General features: G+C 45.3%; 3 protein-coding genes across 4 annotated transcripts; 2 read left to right on the top strand and 1 right to left on the bottom strand.

Moving 5' to 3' along the window:
* Positions 1–357: 357 nt before the first annotated feature.
* Positions 358–19,665, top strand: LOC131666511 (synapsin). 2 transcript variants are annotated; one of them, XM_058939256.1, is made up of 7 exons: positions 358–509; positions 3,897–4,218; positions 8,063–8,319; positions 8,439–8,574; positions 8,660–8,764; positions 16,121–16,847; positions 16,914–19,665. In XM_058939256.1, exons 2-7 carry the CDS (start codon positions 4,036–4,038, stop codon positions 17,099–17,101), a joined length of 1,596 nt encoding a protein of 531 aa, XP_058795239.1. In that variant the 5' UTR covers positions 358–509; positions 3,897–4,035; the 3' UTR covers positions 17,102–19,665. The 2 variants fall into 2 exon arrangements, with proteins under 2 accessions (XP_058795239.1, XP_058795229.1); XM_058939246.1 differs by having other exon boundaries at positions 3,879–4,218.
* LOC131666503 (uncharacterized) lies at positions 4,234–8,022 on the top strand. Its single transcript, XM_058939233.1, has 8 exons — positions 4,234–4,709; positions 5,593–5,885; positions 5,967–6,106; positions 6,186–6,258; positions 6,335–6,524; positions 6,649–6,824; positions 6,904–7,197; positions 7,295–8,022. Exons 2-8 carry the CDS (start codon positions 5,595–5,597, stop codon positions 7,655–7,657), a joined length of 1,527 nt encoding a protein of 508 aa, XP_058795216.1. The 5' UTR covers positions 4,234–4,709; positions 5,593–5,594; the 3' UTR covers positions 7,658–8,022.
* Positions 9,423–14,012, bottom strand: LOC131666519 (tissue inhibitor of metalloproteinase). The gene is made up of 5 exons (XM_058939270.1): positions 13,434–14,012; positions 10,865–10,997; positions 10,582–10,661; positions 10,224–10,457; positions 9,423–10,166 (listed from the first exon to the last, which is right to left on the bottom strand). Exons 1-5 carry the CDS (start codon positions 13,617–13,619, stop codon positions 9,936–9,938), a joined length of 864 nt encoding a protein of 287 aa, XP_058795253.1. The 5' UTR covers positions 13,620–14,012; the 3' UTR covers positions 9,423–9,935.
* Positions 19,666–21,333: the final 1,668 nt, after the last annotated feature.

The following is a 21,333-nucleotide window of genomic DNA, read 5'->3' as shown; positions in this document are numbered from 1 at the left end:
TTGACGCCGATGTGCAAAGCTCCTTTCGTACGTGAGCTTGCCAGCTATAGTTTTCCAGTCGGCCTATTCCTTCCGCACCGAAGGCTTATCTTGGCCCTCGTACAGCGGCCAGTTCAGCGACCAGAAGCCACTCGTTTTGAATCGGGATACCAAACCAAGTGGACAAAATAAAGAGGCTGGAGAGCAGTAACATTCTAGTCCCCTTCCTCCTGCCCCTCCTGCCCCGTAGCCTCGGATAAATATTAAAGAGAGTCGACTATTGTTGCAGGCGACCAGCGGTCCCGGAAGTTCAGGCGGGGCCCACCGGAATACAGTCGCTGAATTTGCCGTTCTTGTAGTGAAAGCGAGGTCGAGTAGGGTCGTAGCGGTCGACCAAGAAAAGCCAGCAAGATTACCGGCCGCGACGGTGCTTGCGGCAAGTATTGCGGGACTGCTCCATCATCCGCCAACATTTCTTTTACCAGCTTCCGACAGTCGTTCACCACTAATGTCAACTACTTGAAACGAAGGTGAGATTTATACACCTTTTTCTTCGTTCGTTCTTTCACATTTTTTTCATCTGTCAATCTCAATTTATATGTGTTTTTGTATCAATAGCGCGAAAAAAATCGTCTTGGAAAACAAATTTTCGATTGAATATATACCGCCACGAGAACTTGGTCTTATAGCATAATGATCCTTTGCCAAGTTTTTTGTAACAAGACCACTTTTTTCGAAATATCATGTAGTTAGCAATTGATAACTACCACCGTCTCACCTCTCATATTATCTACATTTTTTTTTCTTCATCTATACTGCAATAACTATAACAGACTATTGCATTAGCAGTATGTACCTTGCTCTATAAATTACGTTGGTGGTTATCAATTTTATTGTGTAATAAAACTCGAAATTAAACTACATATAAACGAATTCAAACAAATAAGCTGAAGATATATGCTACTTAAGAAATGTATTTTACAAAATTTATACATTTTCAGCCATTACCTTTTGTACCGTTAACATTTCCATTAAAAATACGAAAGTATTAAATTTTCTGTAAGTTGTAAGTGAATTAAAATAAATTTTATTTCAGTAACAATACAAGTGCTGACTCAAGAATATCTAATATACGTACATACTAACTAAATCATGAAAAGAGCAACTAAAGATAAGATTTTCAGCTTGAAAATTCACAAAATATTGTATCTAAATTGCAATATTACAATTTTCTTGACAAGTGATCAAATTTAACAAATTTCATAATTTACAAAATATACACCTATAATTTAAAATAAAATATCTCATTAGTGCATGTCTGTTGGAAATCTATGTTTATATATATTTGACGTTGCTTCAACAACATGTCACACTACAACACATAATGTAAGAAAAGTGAATGTAAGCTTTTATTAAAAATGTAAAATAAATTAGCATGGAAGAGCGATGAAAAATAATGGTATTGAAAATATAAAAACGACGATTTGTTATCAATGTTGTTTTGGAAGTGGATTTAGAAACAACAAGAGTTTACGAAACATGTCCGTAGGGATTAAGTTGTCCCTAAGGGAAGAGTAGCTTTTTGCTAGTTTTTTACTTCTCTGCAGAGAAATTTATATGGTCGGCATATTGAACGCAAATTGTGAACGATTTATAATAATCCTCTATCCTTCGTCAATTAACTATTTGATTTAATAATTACATTTCATAAATTTAATAGTGCTTTGATTTCATGTTACAATATGAATAGTGTAAGCATTCTTTAAGAAAGAAAGTTATGTAAAACTGTCAAATAATGTCATTGTTAAAATAAATCAGTAATTACAGAGAAATCAATTTATAATTGTGTCAAAGAAAATTATACTTCAAGACTAAACGTTTCGAGGATAAGTTACAAATTTTATTTTATCATAGAAATATTATACTTGAGAATTGAATCTTTTCACGCTCTTCTTAATTCATGCTGTATCATCAAATATTTAACAAAATGTCATCTAAGAATATTGTATAATTATATAAATGATAATTGAAAAAAGAGCACAAGTCATGCAAGAAGTATTTTTAAATATCATAATATTAATATTTCACTCGTTCTCCTTTCAACTAAAATGGAATGTTAATTTATGTGCATTGTAATTGAATCTACTCGCCACTGGGCTCACAGTGGCCTTTCTAATTTAGATTGCGTTAGCCAAGTTCTTTTCATGTACTTTAACCTCCTGTACATGAATTTCAAGAGTAGCCTACAATTTTATAGTCGAGTAATTTATTATAAACAATTTAATTGTTTAAGAAGTTATAAATTTCTAACTAAAAGTACTAATTTTCATTCCTTTTCTCTAATAACTAGTAATACCCTTTTCTGAACACCTCGATAGAAAAAACAAGTTCGGAGATATTGTTGATTGATTGACGTTAATCGCTGATATAAACACGAAGCTCTGGAGCAAATCAAACTACAGCTTTTTCCCTAATAAAGTTAGAGAAACAGTTGGTCAACGACACCTCAAGTTTATTATTTCGCAATGACAACAATTTTAACAATTAATGCAGTATATCTGCATCAATTATTTGAACCGTTTATCAAATAAAATAAGAGTTTTGTTTAATAAGAAATGCACTAGTTTATGGCTAATGCAAAAAAATTAATAGGTTACGGAAAAATTTGTAGGGGATCCGAGTGCTGCAATAAGCGTTTAAGCGCCTATAGCTCTTCTCGTACTAAAATTGAATACGTATTGAAACTGTGATATTATTCTTTTTTTCAAGATTGAAAATAATTACGTAGATTTTTGGAAAAGCTAAAAATTATTAACTAAAATAAATCAATTAGAAATTTGAAAGAGATACCGCAGGTCTCTTAAGTGTCGCTATTATCCATTACAGTTGTACTCGGCTACCTAGTACTAATAGTAATTTTGGCATATCTTTGCTCCAAATCACTTTTTTCGCATTAGTTAAGAACTGACGAATTTCATATTAAATAAAAGACCATGTCATTCTTTCCAAGCCCAGGAATTCTTGTCCATTGCGCGATATTTGGGCACGAAATTGCGACATCTCGGATTCCAACTAACATTGTTGAGATTATCAATCGCGGAAGATCCTTTAGCAAATAACGCATCACTTGGTTGGCCAGTCGATTCTGTAACTTTATTGCGGAAAACGTCATAAGTAGTTGGGTGTTCGCGAGCACTTCGCTTTTAGATAGCTTTTTAACGGTCAATTAACAGTATCTGTTATCCTGGTGTCTAGACTAGACGTTATTGATTGAAGATAAGACCTGTGCTCTCCTTCGACCAAGCCGCATGCAATTATCTCTAAATTTTGAAAAGTTCAATGTCATCATCTCTCTTCATCTATCGATAGACATCTGTTCCGGGCTTGAAATCATCATGGGCCTTTGATTGGATGTTCTGTATTTCCTCGCACGGTTTTCTAACTCGATTGTACATTGGGCTTTATCTCCTGTCACGTCTTCCATCGCGAACACTTATTGACTTTATCAATGCAATCCAATGCTTTCCAATGACAACAAGTTGGTCGCGTATTTCAAGCGCGCAAATATCAGAAGCAAAGCTCTGATAGTAGACGACAGCGAGTTTGGAAGTCGATTGTCGACAGAGGAACAAGCCTAATAGGATGGTCTTTGGCCAAGTCCGCACGACATGCGCCAGAGGCCATAGCGTAAGACAATGTAAGCGATTGGGCAGGAATGCCGAGCAAGAGCCACGAGAACAACACGATCAAACACGAAACACTTAACTCACTGTAGCGTAATGCACTGATAAGGGATCTGTTTGATAAGGGAAAGGAATGAGGAGGAGTGCCAGAGAGGGCGGATCGATGTACATAGGTATAGCAGAGGTGCAAAGAGCCTGCATTGAAGCAAAGAAAAGCCTGAGCTTGTCTTCCAGGTTCTCGTCGGGGGACCTGAGCTCGGAGCTCGACGATGAGCCTAGCGCGCGCACGGGGCTGGCCTCCGTGGGCAGGCAGGACTCGGCGCAGAACTACCAGGGCCTGGCGGACCGGCCGCTGCAGTCGCAGCCGCAGTCGATGCAGCCGCCCAGCCAGCCGGTGCCTGGCGCGCCCCCGCCGCCGCCCGGACAGCCCGCCACCGACCTCAGCCTCAACCTCAGGACCAGCTCGCGCACCACCAGCGCGCCCTCCTCGCCTGCCAAGACGCGCGAGAGCCTGCTCCAGAGGGTGCAGAGCCTCACCGGCGCCGCCCGCGACCAGGCAAGTCCGCCCCGCGCAGCGCGCTCGCCGCCGGATTGCCTTACCGCTCGAGCACTCCTCCCGGCTGGCGGTCGGTAACGGTCCGCGGCCCTCGTGCAGCTCAGAGCTCGCCCGCTCGGCGGCGTCGCGATCGATCCTGTGTTTTCGCGATGGCCGACGACGCCGCCAGGCCGCCAGGCCGCTCTGCCGAGTGCCGACTGCCGACTGCTCGCCGCTCGCCGCTCGCCGCTCGCCGCTCGCCGCTCACCGCTTGCCGCTGCCCCCTTTCTCGTCCTTTCCGCCTTTCAACTTCACGCCATAACGGCCCGGTTGTGCTGCTATCGGCTCGCGTTGCAACTGCGCGTTTTCGCTCGACCATACCGAGAGTGAGCCCAGGGCGTACGTTCTACACCGCCTTTCCGCATTTTGCCTTAAACGTCGCAAACTTGTTCGTGCATCATTTCAAATCGTTGCTCCCCTTATGTTTCATTCATCTGCGGATCAATGACAAGGTAAGTCCACTCATCTATCCAACTGTATAGCTTGATTCCTTCTCAACTTTCCTTGATTAATCAGCAATAATTGTTGAGCACTGTTCTAACAATGTGAACGACCGTACAAGCAAGATTGTGTTTGAATAAGTTGCATTGTCATAACGATGTCATTGATTTGTTCACTATCAAATTTCTACTTTATTTGCTCTTTTAGCAAATTTTATATACTTTCTTTATGAAAACAAATCTCCAATTGATAATCAATTGTGATTGATTTGATTTTGTTCTAAATTAACTTTATTCCCTTTATAAATGTCATTTTTTTAATACATTATTCCGTTATATTCAGTTCTAAACTTATTGTCTTGGTTTGAAAAATAACATTTTTTACAAAGTTAAGATTTCTCGACAAGCAAAGAAGACAGCACTTGAAACAAAAGCCCTTTAGCGCGAGAGAATAATTCTCATGAGATAATGTGCTCTTACTTCGAGAAGATTTCTTCTCGCGGAAGCTTATTTCAGTGCACGAATATGCGACAATTTTTTTATATATTGAGCTGGTTTCGTGTGTACTACGCTGAGTAAAATCTTATTGGAAGCTTTTGAAAATAAGAGGATTTTTCGCTTAATACAGTTGCAGTAGCATGTCCTTTTACTTTGAAAAGGATTTTCTTTACATTTCGAACATTAAGATCCGTCAGATTCTTGTTTAAATTGATCAGTTAAGAAAGCCGAGAAAAATACTCCTTTGTTCGAATCTTTACTGAACAATTCTTTAAAAATATTTTGTGTTCGAGCAAAACAATACAATACTCGCTTAAAAAAAAATAAATAAATAAAAAAAAATAAAAAAAAATAAAAAAGCTCTGATTTGTTCAACATTTTCAACGTTTTTCAACAGGAATGTCGATAGTTACTGAAAATGCTATCATAAAAATGGAAGAAAGTAATTTAGACGAAACAGGTTCACATGATAATAAATATACATTAGTTGCGGGTTCGCTAAGAGATAATAATGAAACTGAACAAAAAGTATTACATCTGGAATCCGCAGTTAAAACCGAGTGCATCGGGTTAACATCTAAATCTGTCAACATGCTGCTTAGCGAAGAGTTACTCCCAGTGCGACTGACAGATGGAAGTCAATATTATACAGCAGCTTATCGACTCGACGAAACTAACGTATGTGCAGAGGTCGGTGTCTTATTACTATTATCGTGCTCATTTGCTTTCAGTATTGGTATAAAAAATAATGAAAATTTTATGCGATTTAAGGCAGTGGAGGCGATCCTTTTCGATAGTTTAGACGGCGAATGTATTCTCGCTGAATATCAACAAAATAATTGCTTGAGTAGCACAACTCAGCAAAAGCTGACCGATCTTCTATTAACTCGAAGTGCTAAATCTTTAATAGGGTACGATTAAGTGCTATTAAATATCCAATTTATGCATTCATTTGTTTATATTTAAATCTAACAAAGCTCGCATTGACAGTGCCAAACACATTCAAAATTATTTCGTGAAACTTACGGACTCGATAATAAGACTGATGCCAAATGAAGATCCTGTGAGTTTTCAATGCTGATAATCAGCTTACTTTTTGTACAATTTGAATAATGCTTAATCACTAATCATTTTTCCAGAATGTTTATTATATCCCACCGCAATCTAGCGGGAATGAAAGTAAAAACCCGAAAGGCAAATTACCAGATAAATGGCGCAATCTTACTTACCAATTGAGGATGCGGGGAATTTTACCAAAGAGAAAAGGAAAAGATAAACGAGTGAACGCCTCCGAGTGTTCGAGTTCTTCCACAGCACAATCAGTCAGAGGTAATATGGAACAACCATTAATAATAATTGATTCTAACATTTGTACATTCGATTATAATTCACAGTTTTACGCAATTAATTTCAGAGCATCAATTCGAATAAAGTTTGGAATTGATTGTTTCAGCCGCGGTTGATGCTCACATGAGGTCTTTACAAATGTTAGAAGCATCGTTGTCGCAACTTATCGTTCACTGGGACGCAACGATAGAGTATAGAAAGCTTATTAGATCATCGCTAAATAATCTTAACGATATACTATTCGAATGGCCTATTTTGAGAACGGACAAAGGTCCTCATTTGGTCAGTTCATTCACAGCAAGTATGAAAAACAAAACTACGTCAAAACTACTTGGATTGATGAAAAAATATTCTATTTCAGATTGATTATGAGTTTAAGCATTTGTATGGCGAAGACGACGTGACGAACAAGTGGACAATTTTTTTTAACGCGTTGTACGATGTAAAGAAATCATCCGTTAGAGATAGCGTGGGTAAAGAATATTGCAATATGTATGAGCATTTTAGTAACACCAGATCAGAGACAATAGCTGGAATTCAAATACAACTGCTTCCATTTCTAATCACACCCACGACCAAATTCAAAACTGGCAGCGGGATCACAGTAAAACCCTCAATGCTGGAGAGTTCTGAGGGATTCGTGATTTATTGTAAGGTAATGTACCGCTAAAAAGTTACTCGTAAGTCGTGCGAATATATAACTAATTTATCGTACTCCTTGATTTTGACACTCGACTCGAAAACCGTTTCAGACAGCAGAAGCGCTTGCAGATAAAATTTTGAGCAGAAGCGACAGATACGGAAAATGGCATATGCCAGTGCATCCTTGTATAGTATTTCGCGGACCGCAGCCTTGCATAATTGAAACTGCTTACGTCAGTTTGCAAGAGCAGCTTTGGAAAGTAGATACGCCGCTACGAGCGCTCGATTTAGCCTTTAAATTGTATCAAGTTTTCAACTTGCACTATCCACCAGATTGCGAGCAAGTCTGGCTGGTCGTACAGAAAATGGTTTTTGACATAACAAAAGTTTCAGATAAGAAAATCAATAACGTCACATCGTTGATCAACGTGTTGAATGTCAAATTGCAGAACAAAAGGCCACGAACAGAATAGAATGCGTGTTTCAGATCGAGGTGTTTTAGTTACCAAACTTGTGATGTCAAGTTGTAAATAATTATAATTGAATTTTATTATACCATTGCAAATTTGAAAAAGTAAAAGCTCATAATCTCTAGATTTTACTTTTTTCAACTTGCAATCGAAAAGGTTTTTATCCGTCGAGCAGTGTTGATTTCTATGTAAATAATAAACATTGATTAATATGCGGTGCATACATTTGTTTGACCCTTTCCGATTAATCGACCTATTATTGAAGTACGCTATTGAATAACGTAGCGTTACTGTCAGACGCGAATGCCGTGTCTCGCGATGCACTATTGAGCGTAAGGCAATCCTGCAGAAGAGTCCAATCCGATGAGAAAAATATGTATGTTAATTGAGAAATTGGAACGATTGAAGGGCGCGTCAATTTTGGGAGCGGCAGTGTCAGGTGCCACAAGAGGTCAAGGCTTCGGCGGGAAGGATCGCTACTTCACCCTTCTGGTAATCGATGATCAGAACACCGACTGGAGCAAGTACTTCCGGGGGCGTCGTCTTCACGGGGACTACGAAATACGCGTGGAGCAAGCCGAGTTTCGCGAGATTTCACTGACCGCGAGCGAGCTTGGCACCACCGTATCCATGGCTGTATTCCGCAACGGAAGCAAAGTTATCAGGTACATATGACTCATTCACGCGAAGAAGCTCTATGTATCTATATCAGAAATTGATCGACTTCTAACCGATTAGCCAAGTTTGCTCATTGTGCGCGTCGTTCTTTTCTCGGTTTGCGCAGGTCTTTCAAGCCAGACTTCGTGTTGGTACGCCAAAACTTGCGTGACGCTGGTGAAGATTACAAGAATATACTGTTAGGCCTCATGTATGGTGGCATCCCTAGTGTCAACAATCTTCAAGCAATTTATAACTTCCAGGTATTTAACTGAGTGACTTTAAACATTGCGAAAGTCATTTAGTTGGTCTTGAATCATGTAATCTTAACTTTGTTTTTTTGCAAAGGACAAACCGTGGGTATTTGCCCATCTTCTTGGACTTCAACGGCGCCTTGGTAGAGAAAATTTTCCGCTTATCGAGCAAACATTCTATCCGAATTATCGGGAAATGGTGAGTTACAATCAGCTTACTCGTTTACCAAGGTATGCAAAGCGCTGCGATCTTGGGGGGCGCGTTCGCGCACCAGCTACAAATATATTAACCGTCTAAAAATATTGCCTTTTGTAATCCAAACATTTTGTCTCTTAAGCGCTCATTTGAACAATTTCATTCAACACAGTATTAGTCACATCGGTTACATACGTGGAAAATATTCATTGATACAGCTGGCTAAACAATACAATTTTATCCGTTTCATTCTTAAATCTTTACATGTCTTTACAATGTCTTGAAAAATATTTATCGAAGCTCTACCACTTCGCAGATAAAGTAGACTCGTATGCTTTTATAAAATGTTTTTTTCAAATAAATTTCCTTGCTATTACGTAGAAGCCCATTTTTCGCATAAAGGTCAAAGCGTTTTTCCAGACAGTGGCTAAATGAGATTTGTCCAACTGTTCAAGTTGCAATGAATTTGTTGAAAGGCAATAAAATTCGTGATATTGCTTTATTTATAAAAATGTAGCAGTAAAGTAATTTACATGTGTAATTCTAAGAAAATAAATGTTCCTGAACATACGTATAATATATATACACACACACATATATATATATATATATATATATATATATATATATATATATATATATATTTAAAATCAGATGAACATCTATGCTCAATGGAAGTTTACTGGATAGACGATCAATGAAAATAAATAGGTACACAATACAGCGCGAAAAATAGAATCTACAGTCTCAGCCAAAGAAAAAGAAAATTACTTAACTGTGGCGTGAATAAGATAATAATGAAGCAATGGGATATTTAAATCGGCGGAGCGAATCGGTACTTGACGTGTGCGCGGGCAAATATTGAGCGGGTGAACGATTGTTTGACAAAGTCGAAGCAACTGGTACGATAGAACGTAATTACAAAGGGAGACGATTCGGTGGCGATAGAACGGTTTTGCGAGATGACGGCGAGCAGAACAGAGATAAATAAGAGGACAAAGCAGCGAAGCTCGCGGTACTGTTTCATCGGTAAAGAATAGTTGATAAATAATCGCATTCACACTGGAGACTCGCGGAGAAACAGGAAACATGCTCGAAGCGGACGCACACCGGCACACGGACACGCGGACACGCGGACACGCACATATGTACAGAATACGCGAGAGATGCAGATTTACGGCTGATCGCGGTGGGGTCTCTGTTGTAAGAGCCGAGCCTGATGGTGCTCCCTGATACACTGGTCGTAAGGTCTCGAGGGCATCCAGAAGCAGCTACCCTGATTCGACACGCAGATGCCGTGCTTCTCTTGGCAGTCCATGGGTCCGGGGTTGTCCTCCCAGGCGCACAGCTTGCCGTTCGCCCGGTGCAAGGCCTCTCCCTTGCGACTGAAGCTCGTGTAGCTGACCTGCAAAACGATGCGCTGGCAATCTCGCCTGGTCGCGAACGAGCGCGCTCAACTCACGTCGCACATGCAGCCCTTGGCGTAGAGCCCTTTGAGTCCTTTGCGCTGGCGCTTCGTCACCTCGGCCCACTTGGTCACGAGGTCGCACAGGCTCACTCGCGGCTTGCCCTCGACCACGCGGCCGCTCACCACGTAGCTCTCGCCCAGGCTCAGGTGCACCCCGCACATCGACTCGATGCTCGACGTGTAGAGCAGGCCGCCGTATAGGTGCTCGTTGTAACTGTCGTTGGACAACTGCAATCACGTCAAGCTGTCAGACTGCCGGCTGTGCCCGCAAACCTATTTCGGCGGAGCGCCGCCGAATCTCTCGGACGCGCGTTCGCTCTGATAACGGCTTGGCTTGCTGTTTTCAACTTACTTTGAACTTTCTGTTAATTTTAACTTTGTAAGTGGTTTCGAGCCCCTGTGTCATTTTTTCTTTCACCTTAGCGGCGATAACTGAAAGAAAAGTAAGCTTATTTACATTGGCGCGAATAGCTCTGCTCGTGCTCGTAATCGATTTATCGGGATTCGCCAAAGAGGCTTCGCAGTGTCGGGAGAGCCGGTCCGAGCGGTCGAGCGGTCGAGCGGTCGAGCGGTCGAGCGGTCGAGCGAACGAGCTACAGCAGTGGCGAATCAGCACGCGCAAATGAGCTTCTCACCAAAGTCAGACGAACAGTAGTGCACTTGTGGGTGGGTGTAATAACACGAACAGCCGTCGGCGCTGTCGAGCGCCAAGAGTGCGACGGCGATCCGCACGAGAAGTGCAATCGGTGATCTCCGCTTGGGCGCCATCTGAAAAGAGAAAGCGCATTTAGCGAAACCGACTGGTTCGAGCGACTGGCCGCTGCGCGTAAGATTCCTCGGGAACAGAGGCGCGTTACTGACATTCGATCGGCAAACGAGCCGAGCCAACGCCGCAATTCGAGCGAATCGAATTACTCGCCGCTATCTACTACGTGGCCGCAGGCGTTGGATCGAACTTGCAATCGGAACTCGGAGCGCTTCCCGATCTGACGCCACTCATCGGTCAGCGGCCGACCAGACGAGCGCTTAGTAACTGCGGCCGCCCGATGAAAGTGCTCGCGGTCAAAATTGGCCCGACGCAGTCGCAACTAATGCGTCCTGTGGGTTGGGTGGAAGCACAGCCGACCAGTGTCGGTGCAGCCAGCTCGCTGTCCGGGCAACGCTCTCGAACGTCGAAGCGAGGCGGAAGCCAATCTCTGCCCTTTGGCTTGCGGCTAAGTGGCCCGATGGCTTCTGGCGAAAGCCTCGAGCGAACGCTCGCCTAGCTCCGAGTAAATACAAGTCGACCGAGCGGAGGCTTGCGCGCAGCTGCGCCAATTCATAGGCTGCGAAGATTCGCGGAACGCCAACTTAATCCGCCGGCTTATTATTAGCGATCGGCTGCTCGCCTCCGTTCTCGCGGTTTTTTGCTTTTCTGCGCGCTTCGAGCCGGCAGCCACCGCTCGCCCGCTACCTTCGCTGCTCGAAAACTGGCTTATCATAGTCACGTGCGATTTCCTTGGGCGATTGCGCCTCCAACGAAAGCCGTACGTTCGTGCTTGCAATCTGTGCGGCCAAGCTTGGAACGCTCTCTCACGATACGGATAAAGTCGGTTAATCAATTGAGCAGCACGTCGATCCGTGCGTCGGACTCTGCCATTAGGAAAGCTGCAATCGCAGTGGCACGCAAACGATAAGCGACTCGGGCGAGCAATTGGCAATTGAAACAGGTGGCTGTAGTGGCGGAGCGCAAAATAAGTAATAGCTGAGAGAGAGCCAGAGAAGGCCCGCAGGCACACGCAGCAGTTAGCTTTTTATGTAGGCAAATCCGCATCTTGAATATTCGATGTGCGCATGAATCATCGACCGCCCAAGAGATATTTAGCTCGCGGCCTCTTATCCCACAAGACGAATTATCCACGCTCTTCGTTTTTCTCTTCTTCCGCGCCTTTCTTTGCCTTCTCTCGATCGCGCTGCAATTGCACACTCGACTCAGCCATTCCTACTCGTCTACGCGTCGCGTCGCGCTTTTCTCCCAACTTATCTCTGCATTTTATTGATGATCCACGATAGTCCATTTTTTATTTTGCTTCTCCACTTGTGTGGTGTGTGTGTGTGTGTGTGAGCAGGCTTGGCACAAGCAAAGCAGTTTATACGGGAATCGACGAAGCTTCCCGGGGGACATCGGCGTTCTACGTATTCGATCAAGTGGTCGCGCTTGTCGGAGAAAATTTAAAAAAAAATGTTCGCGATCGTTGTTAAATGCAAAAATTGGCCGACAGTCGAGCTACGACGGCGTAGGAAACGTCAGGTTTCCGCGGGATGCAGGCGTAGTACGCGAGAGTTGCACGGCCATTGGTCAACTTTATTATAAAATCCAGCGAGAGCTAACCGGTCCACGCGATTTCCTCGGCGCGCGACACCTCCGACAGACAGCTCTACGCGCAACGCTGTAATGCCAACTGTTGCCTGCCTCTCATTTATGCGTACAGCTGCCACAGCATCAGATCTGTCATTGCTTATTTTATCTGCATTCGCGCGCTCGATCGCAAATGAAAATATTTACGCCGACTCGCATTTTTCACAACTGTGTGTATTACCCAAAAGATTTATTTATTTGGCATTCTTTCAAGAATTTCAGCGGAATTGAATATCGCGAGGTGTACGCTGGAGCGATTTTATAAACGATTAATAACAACGATTGCCGTGATTACTGCTGGATCGATGAGGTGTCGTCAGTCGCTATAAATAAATTTGTCGTTAACCTACATCACTTCGGAATCCAAATAAGAGCCGTTCTCGAGGTCAAGCGCTTCGACCGTATAATCGCGATACGCGTAGACATTTAATTTGTTATTTTGCCATTAAAGAAAGAAAGAAAAAACAAACGACCGAATACTCGATTTAGTCTCTTGAACAGCTGACGCTAGCACAGCTCAAGTAAACGGTGTCAATAACACGGCAAAAAGGTCATCGAAGGTCCATTCCAGAGAGCACAAAGTTATTTTTACACTAGGAAGCTGAGTAAATAGTTGGCGCAGAGTCAATGAAGAATCGCGTCGCTAAAAAGAAACGAAAGAAGCGCGTTGCCGACGGACACGAGTACCTGCATTCGCGATTCGGCACAAGCAGTTAACAGTTGGTAGAGCGAGGCGCGGGGGGCAGCTGTCGACGAAAGCGACGTGTCCCCTCGAGCAATAACAAAGCTAAAAACTGAGCACTAACTTTGGTAGCAGCGAGGTGGTGATCCCCCAACTGAAAGCGGAAGAAGTGGCGAGCGATGATCGCCGGCCGGCTCGCAGTCTCGGGATCGCCGCGGAAGCGTCGGTAGCACTGAGCGCGCGCGGCGCGATCGGCCGCTTCGACTGCGAGCGCGCAAGGTGTAAACAGTCGACAGTTGGAATGGAGCATGCGTGGTATACGCGAGCGGCGGAGAGCTGGCAAGCAGACTGGCCCAGTTGCATGCTATTAGCGCGGTTATTATATTCCGAGCGCGCGCAGTGCCACCAGCAGCGCCACTATACAGCGCCGCCGCCGTCGCCGCCGGGCTGAGCTCACGCGCCTCGGCGGGGTAAAGCGGAGCGAAGCGAGCCGCGCGGAGGTGACGACTCGGTCGCAACTCCGTCCGCGAGCCATCCCTCCGCTCAGCGCGATCGGACCGGGAGCTTGCGACTCCTGGGGCGAGGCACGCCCAACGATTCGTCTGGCCACGATGCGCTGTCGAGTCGGCGGAACGCGCCGCGAGCCCTCTGATACTTAGGCCCAAGAGTATTCACATTTGCGCTTGGCCTACGTTCGACGCAAGTAAACTGCCGGTAGTAGTAAAGGCGAAAAGGCTAAGCTACGCGTCTGCACCTGCACCTGCACCTGCAGAGCGAAGAAATCCGTTGGTAAAGGCTGCCGTCATTGATCCTGTCGAAGGACGGCAAGTCGCGTCGTCGTCGAATCTACACGGCAACGTCATCGCGAAAAGTCCTTCGGAAAAGAATTACGCAACGAAGAGCAAACGATAAAAGAAGGCGCCAAGCTGTCAAATTAACGAGCGGACGGACAGGCTTGGACCGCTAGCTAGCGCTTCGCAGATTTTCCTCGAAATACTGGGTCGACCAGTTGGCTTCGCTGGGTGGCAGCGTAGCTGTCGCGAGGCCAAATACCATGTATTTCGTGCGGCGCAAAAAGCAGACTTCGATTTACCGAAGAAATCAAGCCTGAGCAGGCCGTCGATCTGACAGCGTTGCTCCCAAAGCAAGACTGCACCCGCGGCCTGTTTGGTGGACGCCCTCGGCCCTTGATAATGAGAAGCTACGTCGAATCGCGAGAAACCGAGAGCGGCGGAAAGCTGCTGCGCAACACTGCGCACCCGCTCGCAAGTTCACGAGCTTGCGCGGCGCGTGGGCCGTTTCTCCGCGAAGGCGGAGTGCGCGGAAATCAGGCTCGAGTGAGCGTGCCACGTGCCTGCTCGAAGCTCGCGCGGCTATCGCAGCAGCGTACGCTCGCGCGTTCTAAATGGAGTTTGCAGTCGGCGGAGGCTTCGAGAAAACGTTTCGCGTCGGCTTCCTCCGTTTTCCGAGTCTGCGCGTTCGACGCGCGGCGAGTGCCCTTGCGGCTTTTGCGCGGGCGCAAGCCTCGCGAGAGAAGAACGGCAGAAGAAAAAGAAACGAGGAGGCTTTCGCTCAGCGGGCAAACAAAGCCAAGGTTGCCGAGGCGCGCACGGAGCTCCGACGGCGGCTCCGGTCGATCGAACGCCGAATATCGCGCGTTGACTTTGACGAAGCCGTAGCTGGGTGCCGAGCGTGCGATTCCGCACGTCGAGAACGGCACGGAAGAAGCGCCGGCTCGAGGTTGTCGGCGACGCGGAAAGGAGAGCTGACCGGCTCTATTGAGCGGCCGATGAGTCAGCCGTAGCTTATGCGCGAGGCAGCTGCACAAACGCCGATTGTTCGGATTGCGCGCGAGAAAGGCGCGCGCGCTTACGGCATCCGCCGATGAAATCGAGCGAGTCAACGAGGCCGCGAAACTTGCGCCGCGCGTATCAAAGACGATCGTTCGCTCGCGGTCGCGGAGCGCCGACGTCCCTTGGCCGCTCGCTGTTGCCTTCCTCCGCGAGCAGCAGAGCGAGCAGTGGCCTAGCCGGCAGCGCGTCAATTAACGAGGTTCATCGCGTCTGCCGTGCCACCGAAATAGAGCTTTGAGCTTCTCGGCAAGGAGCCCGCGACCCACTAGCCCCGCTAGCCGCGCTGGCCGCTGCGCCGGCGCCACTCGGCTCCGGCGAATCTTGCGCGCCGGCTATTTTCGTGGCGGCCACGCGCGACCACTCGAGCGCCGGTCGCGCCGAGCCTCGTTCTCCGCTTCCGCGCGTTCGCTTCGACGGTCGAGGAGGCGCCTCGGACGAGCGCGCGCACGCAGGAGCCGTTCACCCGGTCGCGGTCTCGAAATACCTGCGGCTTCGCTGGCGAGATGTCCACGTTAGGGCGGGCGGCGGGCAACCGGGCGTCGGCGAAACGAGCGAGGCTGACCTGCGTGCGGCGAGGGAAGCGCACTCTGCCGGGAGAGAGCGAGGCGACCGAGGCCCGAGCCTGCCGAGGGGCCGACGTCCTGCCAGCGAGCTGGCTCGTCGGCTGAGCGCCGAGGCGCGCGGGCAAGCTCGCGGCGGGACTCCGAGGCGGCGTGGCGGCGCGCGCGCGAGTCGCACACCTACTGCCTACCTTCTCGCGGCCGCGCTCGGCGGCCTCTCCCTCTCCGCCCTCTCCGCCCTCTCCGCCCTCTCCGCCCTCTCCGCCCTCTCCGCTAGAGCACGGCGCACTTCCGCGTGCCCGCGCGCATTCCGCTCTCCAGCCTCCGACGCCTCTTCTCCTGGTCCATCCTGCCCCGCCGTCCCCGTCTCGTGGCTCACTGCTTCGCGCGTGTTGCAGGTCAGGGCGGCGCGCTACCCGCTGGTGGTGAAGCTGGGCCACGCGCACAGCGGCCTGGGCAAGGCCAGGGCAGAGAACAGCCAGGAGTTCCTGGACCTGGCCTCGATGGCCGCCATGGGCAAGCACTATTGCACCGCCGAGCCCTACATCGACACCAAGTACGACGTGCACGTGCAGAAGATCGGCCAGAATTACAAGGCCTTCATGCGCAAGAGCATCAGCGGCCACTGGAAGTCCAACACGGGCTCGGCCATGCTGGAGCAGCTGGCCGTGACCGAGCGCCACCGCGCCTGGGTCGATCAGGTGGGCCAGCTCTTCGGCGGCCTCGACATCTGCGCCATCGAGCTGCTCGTCGGCAAGGACGGCCGCGAGTACATCATCGAGGTGAACGACAGCGCGCTCTCGCTCATGGGCGACTCGCAGGAGGAGGACCGCCGCCACATCGCCGACCTGGTCGCCGCCAAGATGCAGGCCTACTGCCGGCTGCCCGGCCCGCCGGCCCAGCAGGCCCAGCAGGCCGCGCCGGCCGCGCAGGCCGCGCAGGTGCAGCACGCGCCGCCCGTGCGCGCGCACTCGCGCGGCTCGCTCTCGGGCTCGCTCTCGGGCTCGGGCTCGGGGCAGCTGGGCAGCCCGGGCGACGAGGGGCCACCCGCCCAGCCGCCCGCGCAACCGCCGCCCGCGCTGCCGGCCGACCAGCAGCCGTCGGCGCAGCGCCGCGACTCCCAAGGTACGCGCCCCGGCCCCGACTCCGACCTCGGTCGTAGCCCGCTCACGACCGCGACTCGCTTTGCAGCCTCGCAGTCGAGCACAGTGAGCAGCACGCCGTCGGTCGGGCGCAGGGACGAGCCGCCGCCCGTGCCACCCACCTCGCGCCTGCCCTTCCAGCGCCAGGGCAGCCAGTCGCAGTCCGCCGCCGAGGACACCGAGGACACCATGAAGAACTTGCGCAAGACCTTCGCCGGCATCTTCGGCGACATGTAAGCCCCCGCCTCGTCCCTTCTGCACCCCCTGGCCGCAACAGCCTCCCAGCAATAACAGCCCTGTTCCGGTCCTCCCAGTTTCCTCATCCGCACTCGCCTCCCATCTCACCCCTCTGCGTTCCTATGCCTCATTACTCGCGAAATCTTTGCCGGTGCTTTTACAGTACTGTATTAGTTATTGATTCAATCATCGAAACTATAATTATATACATACATACATACATACATACATATATATATATATATATATATATATATATATACATCCACGACGAAGGCAACACGCAGTGCAAGTGGGAAACAAAGTCTTGTTGTTATAGATTATTAGCATCGTGTGTAGAAGAGCGATTAGTCATCTATTGTATAAGAGTGGAAAAATCACATCGTCATATCATCGGAATACTGATGGAAGCGTCGACCATTCCAGGCAAAAGTACAATTACCGTGAAAAGATTTCGCATGATCTAAAATCCATTCGATAAATGTTGCCGTTGAATTGGAAAAGCGACGGCAAAGGTTAGCTCGGTTGAGAGAGGGGCTAAGCAACGAGCATTGTTGTAAACTTTTTAGGAATGCAATGTTTGGGCAGTGTAAATTTCTTTGAGTATTGGAAGCGGCAAATATTTGGAAAGTAGCGAACGCGAGGAGAGCGTGTTTTTGGAGCACTGCTTGATTCTTTGTTTCGATATGCGTTATTCGATGAGACTTGACGTTGACGCGTGCACGGACTGAGAGATGCTGAAAAGTGCAGCGCGGGCAAGAAAAAGCAATAAAGTAGCGACTGACTTAACTACCGATAGCTTGACGCATTTAGAGCGAGCCAATGAGAATGCCACTCGAATCTTGAAACAATGAAAATTGAATGACAAACTGGAGAATCAATTTAGCTTCGTCGTATTTCGAAAGATACAATTAAAATCAAGACAATTATTTCGATGTGTATATTTCAAATGCATCAAATGCAAGCCTTGTTCCAAACTGTTCATTAATCCAATGCGCAAGTGAGTTTTCACATATCCTATGCCAATACCTGATGACTAAGACCATTGGAAATCGTTTTGAAATAAAGCCTAAATCCAGTTAATAGTGAAAATATATTTATTAGGATTTTCCGAGAGCTGTAAAAAGGAAAAGATAGTTGCAATTAGAACATTCAAGTGGAATTATAAAGACATTCTTTGAATCGATATAATTGTTAAAACTGAGCTGTGTACAGAATTTATACAAATGTAAAGAAAGGACAAGGGAAGGGAAGATTATGGATAGTGTTATGACGCATTTATTTGGAAAAGCTGCGAGTCCTCTGATAATCTGTTGTCATTGATGTCATCGTATGGATAAAGTGTGGTCAAGGATCGATCTCTGTTGTTTATTTAATTGAAATGATTACGGTGCCTGTCAAATAGAGACATTTGCAATCATCGATACAAATTTTACACCTGTAAATCGAAACCTATTATTGTGAGGAATAATAATATTATGAGAAAATTTTATAAATTTTACAGTCTTCGATTAGCCGATATACTCTGTCTGATTGAGTCGCCCAAACAAAATATGATAATGAATGACGCATCTGCGATGAATTTTTAAAATGTCCAATAACTGATTATTAGTCGGACATCACAGCGAGACATTAAAGCTTTGACCTGAGACATCACAGCATTGAGCTCCAACGAATTTTCTAATCTCAAATCAATTGATTATCCACTCGATTGCTGCACGCCGTTGCACTTCTGTACAAAAGATATCGCGTGCGATAGGCATGCATTAAAATTGGCCAATCCACAGACATCTCACATACGTTCATTCTTGATTGGATCGCTTTGAAATGGACGCAAGCGTTCAAACGACTATCGGAAAAGCGCTGAGCGAAAGCATGGAAAAGTCGTTTGCAAAATGTACAATGAAACAGTTGAGGACATGCGATGGTGCATAGATGTATATTTGAAAAAAAAAGGCTTGGCTAAGAGATTGCTTATTACAGAGCCTAAGATTGCCAATAATAAAGAGACCATAATAAAGAGCTTGGTAGCTTATTCGCGAATATTTTGCCAAGTATTCAATACATATATGTGTGTGTGAACTGCAACATTGCATCCTTAGCGATGCAGACCTGTTCTGAATATAGAATCTAACGATATATGATCCGTGGAGCGTATAAAGCCGCTGTAATAAAACTAAGTATTGTTAATGCGAATACGTAGAGAGAGTAAAGAAATTAAATGAAACGTAGAGGCGTATGTTCGATGCGCGCCCTACATCTTCTTCATTTCAACGCGTGCTAGTCACTCATCCAATAGCTATTGTACACCACACTCGTGTATATTCGGTAAGAAAGATGCAAAACGAGATAGGTCTTCACGCGAATACCAACAATTACGTATATCCTTTATATAATTAATATAATATCGCACACACCTACCACGCATGCACGCAGACACACACACACACACACACACACACACACCTTATCAGTCCTTCAATAGATATTGTATTCAGCGTGGTGCAAGCAAATAGTAAGAATAATAATAGTCATGATGATAATAATAATATCTACCTTACGACCGTATCTCACACCTAGAGCTCGTTATGTCTCACGTGGCGCTGATAGCGTGACTCGTCGGTCCCAAAACTATTTCGTCGTTTCAATCAATGCTTGAGCACAATTAATTTGACATTATCGTCTAGAACGCTCGTATCATCGAGTTGTCATTTCCACCGGAGCGCGATCTTTCATTTGTATTGTCATTGCATTTGTACGCAATCACTACGACTGACTGGAGCTAATGACTGTCGATAAAGAACTGAGCATCCGAAACGACTGACGTTCCAACAGGCCTTTCTCCAAATATATACGATTGTAGTGCCAAAATAGTTTTGATATAAAACTTGTCAGCCTACCCTCGTACTTGCTACATGCAGCACACTATTCGATTGTTGCAAGTTATTTCATTTTAATCAAATCCAACAAGCGACATGCCACTCCGGCAAGCCGTAGTTTAATTATGGCGCTCAAAACCGTAGACCTATGTATGAGTTTCGAACTGATTGTGCTTCAAGCTCCTTCAATTGTGTAAAATTTCTTTGTATCTTGTAAAAAACACGCATAAATATCGTTGTCATTGATTTATGCCTCGCCTATATCCAGACAGTACAAGTTATCAATAAACAGAGCTGTCGCATTATTTGCGATGCAACGATCATGAAACAACATTATTATATATTGCAATGTGTTTACTCGACTTCGTGTTATACTTAAATATTCTACTAATGCTTGGGCTGTTATACAGCTTTACTTTCATATATACTGTTGAGTTTTCTACTTGCGTATTCTATTTAAAAGACTTCGATGAATTGCGAGTAATTCATTATTATTAAGCGAACTTACGCGTTTTCGACAATACTGGTTGATTTTTGGTAATTATTATACTTAACTGTAGCAACGAATATCCAAGCTCTGTCTATTGTTATCATTATTATTATTATTATTATTATTATTATTATTATTATTATTATTATTAAAGTATTAAAGTTATAGTATTAAAGTTATAGATATAAGTTGATTGTGTATAATCCTCCATCATCTTGTAGATCGTTACAAAACTTGTATTCTATAGTGTGGATTTAAATAAATAAAAACAAATTTAAAAACATATATAATATAAAGAGCATTCCAGTCAGTTATTTAAAATTAGTAAACATGTCAATTACAATAGAAACCGATTGAATTTACTATGAAAACTATAATCGGTATAATTAGTATGCAAAAATATTGATGGCAATTGCATAAATATGATAGTGTTTCATACACCATTCCGATCATTGCTAATTTAAACTAATATCAAATAATTTCTCTTTAATTCGCTTCATTTTTTTGTATAGATAGAAAATTATATATTCAAGGAAAGTAAGTAGGAGTACGTGATAATTTACACTAACTTTAAATGATGCGATTGGAATATTTCAACACATATGCAATGCACACGATATTTTAATAATGTATAGATTTCTTGAAATCATTTTTAATAATTCATAGCGAAAGATGTGAACAATTATAAGGGCGAGTTCGTTTCGCATAAATAATAATTCTACAAGATTTGATTCAACAACTTAAAAATTTTGTTTATTTAATATAATGCGTTTCTATTGAACAGGAAAGATAAAATACTATTTTTTTAAGCAATCAAATATTATTTAACATTATATCTTTCTACAGAAAATTTGACAAACAAT

Source organism: Phymastichus coffea, unplaced genomic scaffold (genome assembly GCF_024137745.1).
Source record: "Phymastichus coffea isolate CEN01 unplaced genomic scaffold, Cenicafe_Pcof_1.1 PCOF00003, whole genome shotgun sequence".
NCBI lineage: Eukaryota > Metazoa > Arthropoda > Insecta > Hymenoptera > Eulophidae > Phymastichus > Phymastichus coffea.
This window is presented reverse-complemented; position numbering and strand designations above follow the sequence as displayed.